Genomic DNA, 14,179 nt, shown 5'->3' with positions numbered 1-14,179 from the left:
GAAGTTTTTCAGTTTCATGAGTCCCTATGTTTCAAGTATTGATCTTAGAGCCTGAGACATTGGTGTTCTGTTCAGAAAATTGTCTACTGAACCAATGTATCAAGGATATTTCCCACCTTGTCTCCTAGTAAATTTAGTGTATCTGGTTTAGTGGTCTAGAGGTCTTTGGTGCCTGTGAACTCAAGTTTTGTGCTGGGGGATAAATATGGGTCTATATGCATTCATCCTCTCATAGACGTCTAGTTAGACCTGCAACATTTGTTGAAGATATTTTCTTTCTTTTTTTCCATTGTATGACTTTTATGTCAAAATCAAGTGTTGGTGGGTATGTGACTCATTTTTGGGTCTTCGATTTGATTCCACTGACCAACTTGTTCATTTCCATAGGTATACAATGCAGTTTTTATTCTGATTGCTCTGTGGTACGTCTTGAGACCAGGGATGATACATCCAGGAATTATTTTATTATATATATTCATCTTGCATTTTTTGTTTTTGATAGGAAACTAAGAATTGCTGTTTCTCATTCTGTAAGTAATTGTGTTGGAATTTTGGTGGGAAATGTATTGAATCTGAAGATGGTTTTGGTAAAGTGGCCATTTTCACCATGTTAATCCTGTCCATCCATGAGCACAGGAGATCTTTCCATCTTCAGATGTTTTCTTCAACTTCTTTTTCAGGGAATTGAAGTTTTTGGTAGACATGTCTTTCAGTAGGTTGGTTAGAGTTATACTGAGATATTTTAGATCATCTGTGGCCATTGTGAAGGGTTTTATTTCTTGTCCCTTTTATCTTTTGTATAAAGGAGGGCTACTGATTTCTTTGGGTCAATTTTTTTTATTCAGCCATTTTGCTGTAGGTGTTTATCACCTTTGGTGTAGGCATTCTTTGGTAGATTGTTTGAGGTCTCTTATGTATGTGGGCAGCCTTGTTTAGTATCTTAAGTTTCTCTCCATTTAAGTTGTTGGCTATTGACTTGTCATATATTACCTTTATTTTGGTTAGATGTGCAAATTTTATCACTGAAATCTCCAAGACTTTCAACATGAAGGGGTGTTTGATTTTATCAAAGGCTTTTTTCACCATGCAATGTGACAAACATGTGAATATTGTCCCAAACCCCAACCCCTGCCACCTGCGGATATCCCTTCATTCTCATGGACATCAGGTCATCTCCCCTGTGTCTCCCTATATCTGATACTGAAACACCCCATTTCCCTGACCATCCCCACTCCCACCTAGTTCTCTCCTTCCATTTTGCTCCTATGACTATTTTATTCTCTGTTCTAAGTCAGGTTCAAACAACTTTGTTTGGTCCTTACCCCTTGTTTATCCCCTTTTGGTCTGTGGAGTATGGTATGGTTATCCTGTAATTTATTACTAATATCCATTTATAAGTGAATACAAACCATCCATGTTTTGGGTCTGGGTTACTTCATTCAGGATGATAATCTCAAGTTCTATCCTTCTGCCTGCAAAATTCATTATGTCTTTACTATTAATAGTTGAATAGAATTTCATTGTATACACATACCACATTCTTTTGCCATTTTTAAAGAATAATTTTTATTTTTAAAATTCTATGTGCACATGTGACCCTTGAAGCCAGAGGAAGGCATTCTCTTAGAGTTGGAGTTTTAGAGACAGTACTGAGAACTGAACTGCAGTCCTCTGGAAGAGCACTGGGTGTGCTTAACTGTTGAGCTGTGTCTCCGGACTACAATTCTTATTTATTTTTTAATTTAATCTAATTGTTTTCAGTCATTCACATTATTTTTTGAATTTACTTATTTATTTTCTTTATCTGCATTTCAAACTTTATCCCCTTTCCTCATTTCCCCTCCACCACCACCACCCCAATCCCATCCCTCCTCCCCTGCCCACTAACCCACCGACTACTGCTTCCCTGTCCTGGCATTCCCCTACACTGGGGCCCATCACAAGCCCAAGGGCCTCTCCTCTCCTTGATGTCCCACAAGTCCATTCTCTGTTACATATGTGGCTGGAGCCATGAGTCCCACCATGTGTACTCTTTGGTTGGTGGTTTAGTCCCTGGGAGCTCTGGAGTTACTGGTTGGTTCATATTGTTGTTCCTCCTATGGAGCTGCCAACTCCTTCAGCTCCTTGTGTCCTTTCTTAGCTCCTCCATTGGAGACCCTGTGCTCAGTCCAATGGTTGGCTGTGTGCATTTACCTCTGTATTTGTCAAACACTGCAGAGCCTCCTAGGAGGCAGCTCTATCAGGCTCCTGTCAGCAAGCACTTGTTGGCATCCACAATAGTGTCTGGGTTTGGTAATTGTATATGGGCTGGATTCTCTGGTGGGACAGTAACTGGATGGCGTTTCCTTCAGTTTCTGCCCCAAACATTGTCTCTGTATCTCCTCCCATGGGTATTTTGATCCCCCTTCTAAGAAGAACTGAAGTAGTCACACTGTGGTCTTCATTCTTCTTGAGCTTCATGTATTCTGTGAATTGTATCTTGGGTATTCTGAACTTCTGGGCTAATATCCACTTATCAGTGAGTACATACCATGTGTGTTCTTTTGTGATTGGGTCACCTCACTCAGGATAATATTTACTAGTCGTGGGAAGCCGCCCTCACATTCGCCGTTGCAAGATGGCGCTGACATCCTGTGTTCTAAGTGGTAAACAAATAATCTCTGCATGTGCCAAGGGTAGTTCTTCACTCCATGTGCTCTGCCTTTCCCGTGACGACAACTCGGCCGATGGGCTGCAGCCAATCAGGGAGTGACACGTCCTAGGCGGAGGATAATTCTCCTTTAAAAGGGACGGGGTTTCGCCATTCTCTCTCTTGCTCTCTGGCTCCTGAAGATGTAAGCAATAAAGCTTTGCCGCAGAAGATTCCGGTTTGTTGCGTTCTTCCTGGCCAGTCGCGAACGCGTGTAAGAGTTGGTGCTGAAACCCGAGACGAGAAAACCCGGGACGAGAAATCCTGGGATGAGAAAACCCTGGACGGTTACCATCACCGGCGCAAGGAAGATCCCTCATTCCGGAACCAGAACTGCGGGTCACGGTCATAAAGGTTCCCATAAAACAGACTGTTGAGAAGGATCCGGCCTGGATTCAGAACTCCTCAGCTGGGGAACGGTGGTAATGAAGTGTTCCCGTAAAACAGACTGTTGAGAAGGATTCAACTGCGTGAATTCAGAACTCTTCAGCTGGGGAACAGGGTACCCGTAAGTATAGCTTTACAAGGTAAGTCTGGTCTTGAACTTTCTAACGAAATTCAAGACAGTCTATCAGAAGTAAAGTGGGAAATAGCTTTACAAGGTATGTTTGGCCTTGAACTTTTTCTAGTGTTAGGAACCTTTTTGTTCCTTTTCACATGTTATCAAGCGGTTAAGGCAGGGCTGAAAATTCTGGATGAAATTCAGGGCAATCTATCAGAAGTAAAGCGGGGAGAGAGAGTAGGAGCAAAGAGGAAATATGGTACACAAAATAAGTATACAGGCCTTTCCACGGGTCTTGAACCCGAGGAAAAGTTTAGGTCAGGTAAGAATACCTGGGGAGAGATTAGAAGGAAGGAAAAGAAAAAAGAAAAGAAAAAAGATCAATTAGCAGAGGTCTCTAGGAGAAGGAGCCTATACTCATCACTAGATGAGCTCAAGGAGCCAGCTCTTAGTAGCTCTGAATCAGATGAAGAATTCTCCTCTGAAGAAACAGACTTGGAGGAGGAAGCAGCTCATTATGAGAGAAAAGGGTACCAGCCAGATAAAATGCTAGCTAATCAGTTAAGGAAAAAGCCAAAAGCGGCTGGCGAAGGCCAGCATGCTGCTCAGCCTCCGAGCAGTCGGCTTCAAGGTATAGTGCACTTCCGCCCTATGCGGAGCCCCCGCCCTGCGTAGTGCGTCAGCCCTGCGCAGAGAGGCAATGCGCAGACTCGTTCATTCCAAAGGAGGAACAAAGGAAAATACAACAGGCATTTCCGGTCTTTGAAGGAGCCGAGAGTGGGCGTGTCCACGCTCCGGTAGAATATGTGCAGATTAAAGAGCTTGCCGAGTCGGTCCGTAAATATGGAACCAATGCTAATTTTACCTTGGTGCAGTTAGACAGGCTTGCTGGCATGGCACTAACTCCTGCCGACTGGCAAATGATTGCAAAAGCCGCTCTCCCTAGTATGGGCAAATATATGGAATGGAGAGCTCTATGGCAAGAGGCTGCACAAGCGCAGGCCCGAGCAAACGCTGCTGCTTTGACTCCAGAGCAGAGAGATTGGACTTTTGACTTGTTAACGGGTCAGGGAGCTTATACTGCTGATCAAACAAACTACCACTGGGGAGCTTATGCCCAAATTTCCTCCACGGCTATTAGGGCCTGGAAGGCGCTCTCCCGAGCAGGTGAGGCCACTGGACAACTAACAAAGATCGTCCAGAGACCTCAGGAGTCATTCTCAGATTTTGTGGCCAGAATGACAGAGGCAGCAGAGCGTATTTTTGGAGATTCAGAGCAAGCCGCACCTCTGGTAGAACAGCTCATTTATGAGCAAGCCACACAGGAGTGCCGAGCGGCCATAGCCCCAAGAAAGAACAAAGGTTTACAAGACTGGCTCAGGGTTTGTCGGGAGCTTGGGGGACCTCTCACCAATGCAGGCTTAGCGGCCGCCATCCTCCAATCCCAAAAACGCTCCATGGGCAGAAATGATCAGAGGACATGTTTTAACTGCGGGAAGCCTGGGCATCTTAAGAAAGATTGCAGAGCTCCAGATAAACAGGGGGGGACTCTCACTCTTTGCTCTAAGTGTGGCAAGGGTTATCATAGAGCCGACCAGTGTCGCTCTGTGAGGAATATAAAGGGCAGACTCCTTCCCCCACCTGATAACCAATCAGCTGATGTGTCAAAAAACGGGCCATGGGGCCCTCGGTCCCAGGGCCCTCAAAGATATGGGAACCGGTTTGTCAGGACCCAGGAAGCAGTCAGAGAGGCGACCCAGGAAGACCCACAAGGGTGGACCTGCGTGCCGCCTCCGACTTCCTACTAATGCCTCAAATGAGTATTCAGCCGGTGCCGGTGGAGCCTATACCATCCTTGCCCCCAGGAACCATGGGCCTTATTCTCGGCTGGGGTTCACTCACCTTGCAGGGCTTAGTAGTCCACCCTGGAGTTATGGATTGTCAACATTCCCCTGAAATACAGGTCCTGTGCTCAAGCCCTAAGGGTGTTTTTTCTATTAGTAAAGGAGATAGGATAGCTCAGCTGCTGCTCCTCCCTGATAATGCCAGGGAGAAATCTGCAGGACCTGAGATAAAGAAAATGGGCTCCTCGGGAAATGATTCTGCCTATTTGGTTGTATCTTTGAATGATAGACCTAAGCTCCTCCTTAAGATCAACGGAAAAGAGTTTGAAGGCATCCTTGATACCGGAGCAGATAAAAGTATAATCTCTACACATTGGTGGCCCAAAGCATGGCCTACCACAGAGTCATCTCATTCATTACAGGGCCTAGGATATCAATCATGTCCCACTATAAGCTCCGTTGCCTTGACGTGGGAATCCTCTGAAGGGCAGCAAGGGAAATTCATACCTTATGTGCTCCCACTCCCGGTTAACCTCTGGGGAAGGGATATTATGCAGCATTTGGGCCTTATTTTGTCCAATGAAAATGCCCCATCGAGAGGGTATTCAGCTAAAGCAAAAAATATCATGGCAAAGATGGGTTATAAAGAAGGAAAAGGGTTAGGACATCAAGAACAGGGAAGGATAGAGCCCATCTCACCTAATGGAAACCAAGACAGACAGGGTCTGGGTTTTCCCTAGGGGCCATTGGGGCAGCATGACCCATACCATGGAAAACAGGGGATCCAGTGTGGGTTCCTCAATGGCCCCTATCCTCTGAAAAACTGGAAGCTGTGATTCAACTGGTAGAGGAACAATTAAAACTAGGCCATATTGAACCATCTACCTCACCTTGGAATACTCCAATTTTGTAATTAAGAAAAAGTCAGGAAAGTGGAGACTGCTCCATGACCTCAGAGCCATTAATGAGCAAATGAACTTATTTGGCCCGGTACAGAGGGGTCTCCCTGTACTTTCCGCCTTACCACGTGGCTGGAATTTAATTATTATAGATATTAAAGATTGTTTCTTTTCTATACCTTTGTGTCCAAGGGATAGGCCCAGATTTGCCTTTACCATCCCCTCTATTAATCACATGGAACCTGATAAGAGGTATCAATGGAAGGTCTTACCACAGGGAATGTCCAATAGTCCTACAATGTGCCAACTTTATGTGCAAGAAGCTCTTTTGCCAGTGAGGGAACAATTCCCCTCTTTAATTTTGCTCCTTTACATGGATGACATCCTCCTGTGCCATAAAAAGCTTACCTAGCTACAAAAGGCATATCCTTTTCTACTTAAAACTTTAAGTCAGTGGGGTTTACAGATAGCCACAGAAAAAGTCCAAATTTCTGATACAAGACAATTCTTGGGCTCTGTGGTGTCCCCAGATAAGATTGTGCCCCAAAAGGTAGAGATAAGAAGAGATCACCTCCATACCTTAAATGATTTTCAAAAGCTGTTGGGAGATATTAATTGGCTCAGACCTTTTTTGAAGATTCCTTCCGCTGAGTTAAGGCCTTTGTTTGGTATTTTAGAAGGAGATCCTCATATCTCCTCCCCTAGGGCTCTTACTCTAGCTGCTAACCAGGCCTTACAAAAAGTGGAAAATGCCTTACAGAATGCACAATTACAACGTATTGAGGATTCGCAGCCTTTCAGTTTGTGTGTCTTTAAGACAGCACAATTGCCAACCGCAGTTTTGTGGCAGAATGGGCCATTGTTGTGGATCCATCCAAACATATCCCCAGCTAAAATAATAGATTGGTATCCTGATGCAATTGCACAGCTTGCCCTTAAAGGCCTAAAAGCAGCAATCACCCACTTTGGACAAAGTCCATATCTTAATTGTACCTTATACCGCTGCACAGGTTCAAACCTTGGCAGCCACATCTAATGATTGGGCAGTTTTAGTTACCTCCTTTTCAGGACAAATAGATAACCATTATCCAAAACATCCAATTTTACAGTTTGCCCAAAATCAATCTGTTGTGTTTCCACAAATAACGGTAAGAAACCCACTTAAAAACGGGATTGTGGTATATACTGATAGATCAAAAACTGGCATAGGTGCCTATGTGGCTAATGGTAAAGTGGTATCCAAACAATATAATGAAAATTCACCTCAAGTGGTAGAATGTTTAGTGGTTTTAGAAGTTTTAAAAACCTTTTTGGAACCCCCTTAATATTGTGTCAGATTCCTGTTATGTGGTTAATGCAGTAAATCTTTTAGAAGTGGCTGGAGTGATTAAGCCTTCCAGTAAAGTTGCCAATATTTTTCAGCAGATACAATTAGTTTTGTTATCTAGAAGATTTCCTGTTAATATTACTCATGTTAGAGCCCATTCAGGCCTACCTGGCCCCATGGCTCTGGGAAATGATTTGGCAGATAAGGCCACTAAAGTGGTGGCTGCTGCCCTATCATCCCCGGTAGAGGCTGCAAGAAATTTTCATAACAATTTTCATGTGACGGCTGAAACATTACGCAGTCATTTCTCCTTGACAAGAAAAGAAGCCCGTGACATTGTTACTCAATGTCAAAGCTGCTGTGAGTTCTTGCCAGTTCCTCATGTGGGAATTAACCCACGCGGTATTCGACCTCTACAGGTCTGGCAAATGGATGTTACACATGTTTCTTCCTTTGGAAAACTTCAATATCTCCATGTGTCCATTGACACATGTTCTGGCATCATGTTTGCTTCTCCGTTAACCGGAGAAAAGGCCTCACATGTGATTCAACATTGCCTTGAGGCATGGAGTGCTTGGGGGAAACCCAAACTCCTTAAGACTGATAATGGACCAGCTTATACATCTCAAAAATTCCAGCAGTTCTGCCGTCAGATGGACGTGACCCACCTGACTGGACTTCCATACAACCCTCAAGGACAGGGTATTGTTGAGCGTGCGCATCGCACCCTCAAATCCCATCTATTAAAACAGAAAAGGGGAGTCGAGGCTCTACCCCGAGTACCAAGAGTGTCTGTGTCTATGGCACTCTTTACACTCAATTTTTTAAATCTTGATGCTCATGGCCATACTGCGGCTGAACGTCATTGTTCAGAGCCAGATAGGCCCAATGAGATGGTTAAATGGAAAAATGTCCTTGATAATAAATGGTATGGCCCGGATCCTATTTTGATAAGATCCAGGGGAGCTGTTTGTGTTTTTCCACAGAATGAAGACAACCCATTTTGGATACCAGAAAGACTCACCCGAAAAATCCAGACTGACCAAGGGAATACTGATGTCCCTCGTCTTGGTGATGTCCAGGGTGACAATAACAAAGAGAGAGCAGCGTTGGGAGATAATGTCGACATTTCCACTCCCAATGCCGGTGATGTATAATGCTCAAGTATTCCCCTGCTTTTTTACCAGTAACAAGGAACTGGGTTTGGCCTTGATTCAGACAGTCTTGGCTCTGTCTGGACAGGTCCAGACGACTGACACCATTAACACATTGTCAGCCTCGGTGACCACAGTCATAGATAAACAGGCCTCAGCTAATGTCAAGATACAGGGAGGTCTCATGCTGGTTAATCAACGCATAGATCTTGTCCAGGAACAACTAGATGTATTATGGCAAATAGCTCAGCTGGGATGTGAACAAAAGTTTCCGGGATTGTGCATTACTTCCATTCAGTATGAAAAATTTACTAGGGCAGCTAATTTGTCAAAAAGTCTTTCTCAGTATATGTTACAGAATAGGATGGCTGAATTTGAACAGACCCTTCGGGAATTGAGAATTGCCATTATTCAGGTCAACTCCACGCGCTTGGACCTGTCCCTGACCAAAGGATTACCCAATTGGATCTCCTCAGCATTTTCCTTCTTTAAAGAATGGGTGGGATTGATATTATTTGGAGATACACTTTGCTGTGGATTAGTGTTGCTTCTCTGGTTGGTCTGTAAGCTTAAGGCCCAAACTAGGAGAGACAAGGTGGTTATTGCCCAGGCACTTGCAGCTCTAGAACATGGTGCTTCCCCTGATATATGGTTATCTATGCTTAAGCAATAGGTCGCTGGCCATTCAGCTCTTGCACCCCATGAGGCTAGTCTCATTGCACGGGATAGAGTGAGTGTGCTTCAGCAGCCCGAGAGAGTTGCACGGCTAAGCACTGCAGTAGAAGGGCTCTGCGGCATATATGAGCCTATTCTAGGGAGACATGTCATCTTTCAAGAAGGTTGAGTGTTCAAGTGTCCTTCTCCCCAGGAAAAACGACACGGGACCAGACCAGGACCCCTGTGGGTGATGAGCCTAAGAGGAGGTTATGTGTACGGCTCCTTTACCTGCACACTGGGGATTTGACCTCTATCTCCACTCTCATTAATATGGGTGGCCTATTGCTCTTATTAAAAGAAAAGGGGGATCTGTGGGAAGCCGCCCTCACATTCGCCGTTGCAAGATGGCGCTGACATCCTGTGTTCTAAGTGGTAAACAAATAATCTCTGCATGTGCCAAGGGTAGTTCTTCACTCCATGTGCTCTGCCTTCCCCGTGACGACAACTCGGCCGATGGGCTGCAGCCAATCAGGGAGTGACACGTCCTAGGCGGAGGATAATTCTCCTTTAAAAGGGACGGGGTTTTGCCATTCTCTCTCTTGCTCTCTGGCTCCTGAAGATGTAAGCAATAAAGCTTTGCCGCAGAAGATTCCGGTTTGTTGCGTTCTTCCTGGCCGGTCGCGAACGCGTGTAAGAACTAGTTCCATTCATTTGCCTAAGAACTTCATGAATTCATTATTTTTAATGGCTGAGTAGTAGTCCATTGTGTAAATGTACCACACTTTGTGTATCCATTTCTCTTTTGAAGGACATCTGGGTTCATTCCAGCTTCTGACTACTGTAAATAAGGCTGCTATGAGCATAATGGAGAATATGTACCTATTATGTGTTGGAGCATCTTCTGGGTATATACACAGGAGTGATATTGCTGAGTCCTCTGATTAGTACTATGTCCAATTTTCTGAGGAATCACCAAACTGATTTCCAGAGTGGGTGTACCAGCTTACAATCCCACCACCAATGGTGGAATGTTCCTCTTTCTTCACATCCTCACCAACAACTGCTCTCCCCTGAGTTTCTGATCTTAGCCATTCTGAAAGGTTCTCAGGAGTCTAACATCTTGTGTTCTTAGTATACATTGGATACTAGCCCTCTATCAGCTATAGAATTAGTAAAGATCTTTTCCCAATCTGTTGATTGCTGTTTTGTCCTATTGACAGTGTCTTTTGCCTTACAGAAGCTTGGCAATTTTATGAGGTCCCATTTGTCAATTCTCAAACTTACAGCACAAGCCATTGCTGTCCTATTGAGGAATTTTTTCCCCCTGTGCCCATATCTTCGATGCTTTTCCCCACTTTCTCCTCTATAAGTTTCAGTGTCTCTGGTTTTATGTGGAGTTCCTTGATCCACTTAGACTTGAGGAGATAAGGAGATTAGAATGGATCAATTCGCATTTTTCTACATGATAACAGCCAGTTGTGCCAGCACCATTTGTTGAAAATGCTGACTTTTTTCCACTGGATGGTTTTAGTTCCAATGTCAAAGATCAAGTGGCCATAGGTGTTTGGGTTCATTTCTGGGTCTTCAGGTCTATTCCATTGGTCTACCTGTCTGTCGCTATCCCAGTACCAGGCAGTTTTTATCACAATTGTTCTGTAGTACAGCTTTAGGTCAGGCATGGTGATTCCACCAGAGATTCTTTTATCACTGAGAAGACTTTTTGCTATCCTAGGTTTTTTGTTATTCTAGGTGAATTTGCAAATTGCCCTTTCTAACTCAGTGAAGATTTCAGTTGGAATTTTGATGGGGATTGCATTGAATCTGTAGATTGCTTTAGGCAGGATAGCCATTTTGACTATATTAATCCTGCCAATGAGCATGGTAGATCTCTCCATCTTCTGGGATTTATCATCCTTTGGAGGATTGGATTTATGGAATCATATTCTTCTGTAAATGTGGTTTTGTCATGGAATACCTTGGTTTCTCAATCTATGGGAATTGAGATTTTTATTGTGTATTGTACCCTGGGCTGGCATTTGTGTTCTCTGAGGGTCTATATGACATAAGCCCAGGATCTTGTGGCTTTCATATTCTTTGGCGAGAAGTCTGGTGTAATTCTGATAGTTATGCATTTATATATTACTTGAACATTTTCCCTTACTGCTTTTAATATTCTTTCTTTGTTTTATGCATTTGGTGTTTTGATTATTATATGACAGGAGGAATTTTTTTTCTGGTCCAATCTAGTTGGAATTCTGTAGGCTTCTTGTATGTCCATGGTCATCTCCTTCTTTTGATTACGTAAGTTTTCTTCTATAATTTTGTTGAAGATATTTACTGGCCCTTTAAATTGGGGGTCTTCACTCTCTTCTATACCTATTATCCTTAGGTGTGGTCTTCTCATATTTTCCTGGATTTCCTGGATGTTTTGGCTTAGGAGTTTTTTTGTTGTTGTTGTTGTTGTTTTGTTTTGTTTTGCATTTTGCATTGTCTTTGACTGTTTTGTTAATGTTTTCTATGGTATCTTCTGCACCTGAGATTCTCTCTTCTATCTCTTGTATTTTGTTGGTGATGCTTGCATCTATAACTCCTGACCTCTTTCCTTGGTTTTCTATCTCCAGAGCTGTCTCCCTTTGTGGTATCTTTTTTTGTTTCTACTTCTATTTTTGGATCCTGGGTGGTTTTGTTCAATTCCTTTGCCTGTTTGTTTGTTTCCATGTAGTGATTTAAGGGAATTTTGTGTTTTCTCTTTAAGTTCTTTTACCTGTTTTCCGATGTTCTCTTGTATTTCTTTAAGGGACTTATTTATTTCTTCCTGAAAGTCCTCTAACAGCATCATGAGATGTGATTTTCAATCCAAATCTTGCTTTTCCGGTATGTTGGGGTATCCAGGACTTGCTCTTGTGTGAGAACTGGATCCTGATGATGCCATGTAGCCTTGTTTCTGTTGGTTAGGTTCTTGGGCTTGTCTTTTGCCATCTGGTTATCTGGGGTGTTAGTTGGTCTTGCTGTCTCTGGGTTGAGCTTGTCCCTCCTGTGGGCCTGTAAGTCTGTGTCAGCACTTCTGGGAGACCAGCTCACCCTGGCAGGGCCCATGCACAGACGGCTGTGGAACAGCCCCAGCTTCTGGGTGCAGATGGAGGCAGAAAGAACAGTCTCATCTGTTCTACTGCTTGTGCACTGCTAGCTTTGTGCCCCCCAACCCCCATTAGCACCTTTAAAAGTAGGATTTAAGTTGTAAATGTGGGGCATTCAGAATTGAGAAGTCATCTTGGTGTGTTTTTCTTTGATGAGTGTGAAATATCCTTCCCTATCTCTTTTGATTCATTTTGGTTGAAAGTCTCTTTTATTTAGATGTTACAATTGCTCCTTAGCTTTCATCCTGAGTACCTTTTCTTGGGAAAACTTTTTACAGTCCTTCATTCTTAGGTGATGTCTCTGTATGTTGGCCAAGGTATGTTTCTTGCATGAAGCAGAATGATAGATGCTGACTTCATATCCAGTCTGTCAGCTTATATCTTTTTATTGTGGAAAATGAGTTTACTGGTGTTGAGAGCTATCAATAACCAATGATTGTTAATTCCTGTTATTTTGATGTATGTGGAGGGAAGATGATTATGTGTTGAGAACACCAATGAAGTTGGTGTTTTGTAAGCTTTTTCTACGTTGGTAGGCATTCTTTCTTTAGTTTGGGTGAATTTTCTTCTATGATTTTGTTGAAAATATTTCCTTGTCCTTCGAGCTGGTACTCTCTTGACTTGTTTATTCCCATTATTCATAAAAAGATTTTTTTTAAGGTGTCACAGATTACCTGAATACTTTGAGTCAGAAATTGTTTTAGGTTTAACATTTTCTTTTGTTATATCATCTATGCCTGAGATCATCTCTTCCATTATTTTTGCTCTGTTGGCTGTGCTTCTGTCTCTGTTGTCCTTCTTAGGTTTTCCATCTCCAAGGTTCCCTGAGTTTGTATTTTCTTTACTGCTTCTTTTACCATTTGCAGATATTGAATAGTTTTATTCATTTTCTTTACCTGTTTGATTCTGTTTTCCTGTATATTTAAGGGATTTATTAATTTCCCCATTTAAAGGCCTCTATCGTCTTCATAAGATTGGATTTAAAGACATTTTACTTTGCTTTGATTGTGTTAGGATATCCAGAGCTTGCTATAGTAGAATACCTGTGCTGTGGATATGTCATATTGATTTAGTTCTCTTTGATTGTGTTCTTATATTGGCCTTTAGCCAACTGGTTATCCCGGGGAGTTTCTGTCACAGGCGTCCTGAGGTGGGCTGCCTTTGCCTGGACATTGGAAATCAGGTGACAGTGTATATCTCCAGGAAACTGCGCAGAGCATTGGATGTTCCTGGTGCAGCAGGCCTGCTTAATGTGGGTTTAATTGTAGCCAAAGACTGGCACTCAGGGGAGAACATCTTGAAGCACAGCACAGCTCTGGACTTTACTCTTTTTAGGGGAGGGGTTGAGACACGGTCTCACTAAATATAGCTCTGTTTGTCCAGGGAGTCACAGCTTCTCCATCTGCTTTTGCCTCCTAAGTGTTGAGATTCAAATTGTGTGCCACCATACTCAATCTATAATTCTTTTCAGAACCATTAGCCTAGAGTTAAAAAGAATCACAAGAAGTTATTTTTGAAACAGTTGTTTATTCTGGTCAGGATTGTCCTCACTATCAGACTGTGAGAGTTCATTTAGGATCATTACAAATGTGTATGTGTGTATATTGTTAGGCATTAATGTTTGATAAATTATTGTCGTCTTCAATTTGAAATATACAGGGAATGAATATTTCTATGCAAAGTAATTTGCTAAAAGTGGATATTTACTCTTGAATAGTCTCTAGATTGATCTCATAGAAATTGATACTAACAATGGGTCTGATCGTTTTTATATGTAATGTTTTTCTATAGTTGTAATAAAATATATTTTGTTTTTCTTTTCAGAAGTCTTATACTTTAAAGAGGAAAGGCCTTTGTCCTGGTAAGGTTTAACAATTCATTAGTAGTAGGTAAATTCAAAAATAAGAAGCAAATTCTTGTTGTGAGTACTTTGAGACCTGTGTCTTACAAGTCCCACAATATTATGAATA

General features: G+C 42.6%; 1 protein-coding gene across 3 annotated transcripts in view; it reads left to right on the top strand.

Annotated features, from left to right (window-relative positions):
- The window catches only part of Gm7697 (predicted gene 7697), a 49,332-nt gene that overhangs the window by 12,874 nt on the left and 22,279 nt on the right, over positions 1-14,179 (top strand). Inside the window, exon 7 of one of the 3 annotated variants that reach the window (XM_977914.7) lies at positions 14,034-14,070. The exons of the other annotated variants lie outside the window; for them this stretch is intronic. Coding sequence (XP_983008.3) covers positions 14,034-14,070 — 37 coding nt within the window. The remainder of the gene's footprint in view (positions 1-14,033; positions 14,071-14,179) is intronic. 3 annotated transcript variants of the gene reach the window in all.

The sequence above is a fragment of the Mus musculus genome, chromosome 8 (genome assembly GCF_000001635.26).
Source record: "Mus musculus strain C57BL/6J chromosome 8, GRCm38.p6 C57BL/6J".
Classification (NCBI taxonomy): Eukaryota; Metazoa; Chordata; class Mammalia; order Rodentia; family Muridae; genus Mus; species Mus musculus.
The sequence above is the reverse complement of the archived record's forward strand: the minus strand, read 5'-3'. Positions and strand labels throughout refer to the sequence as shown.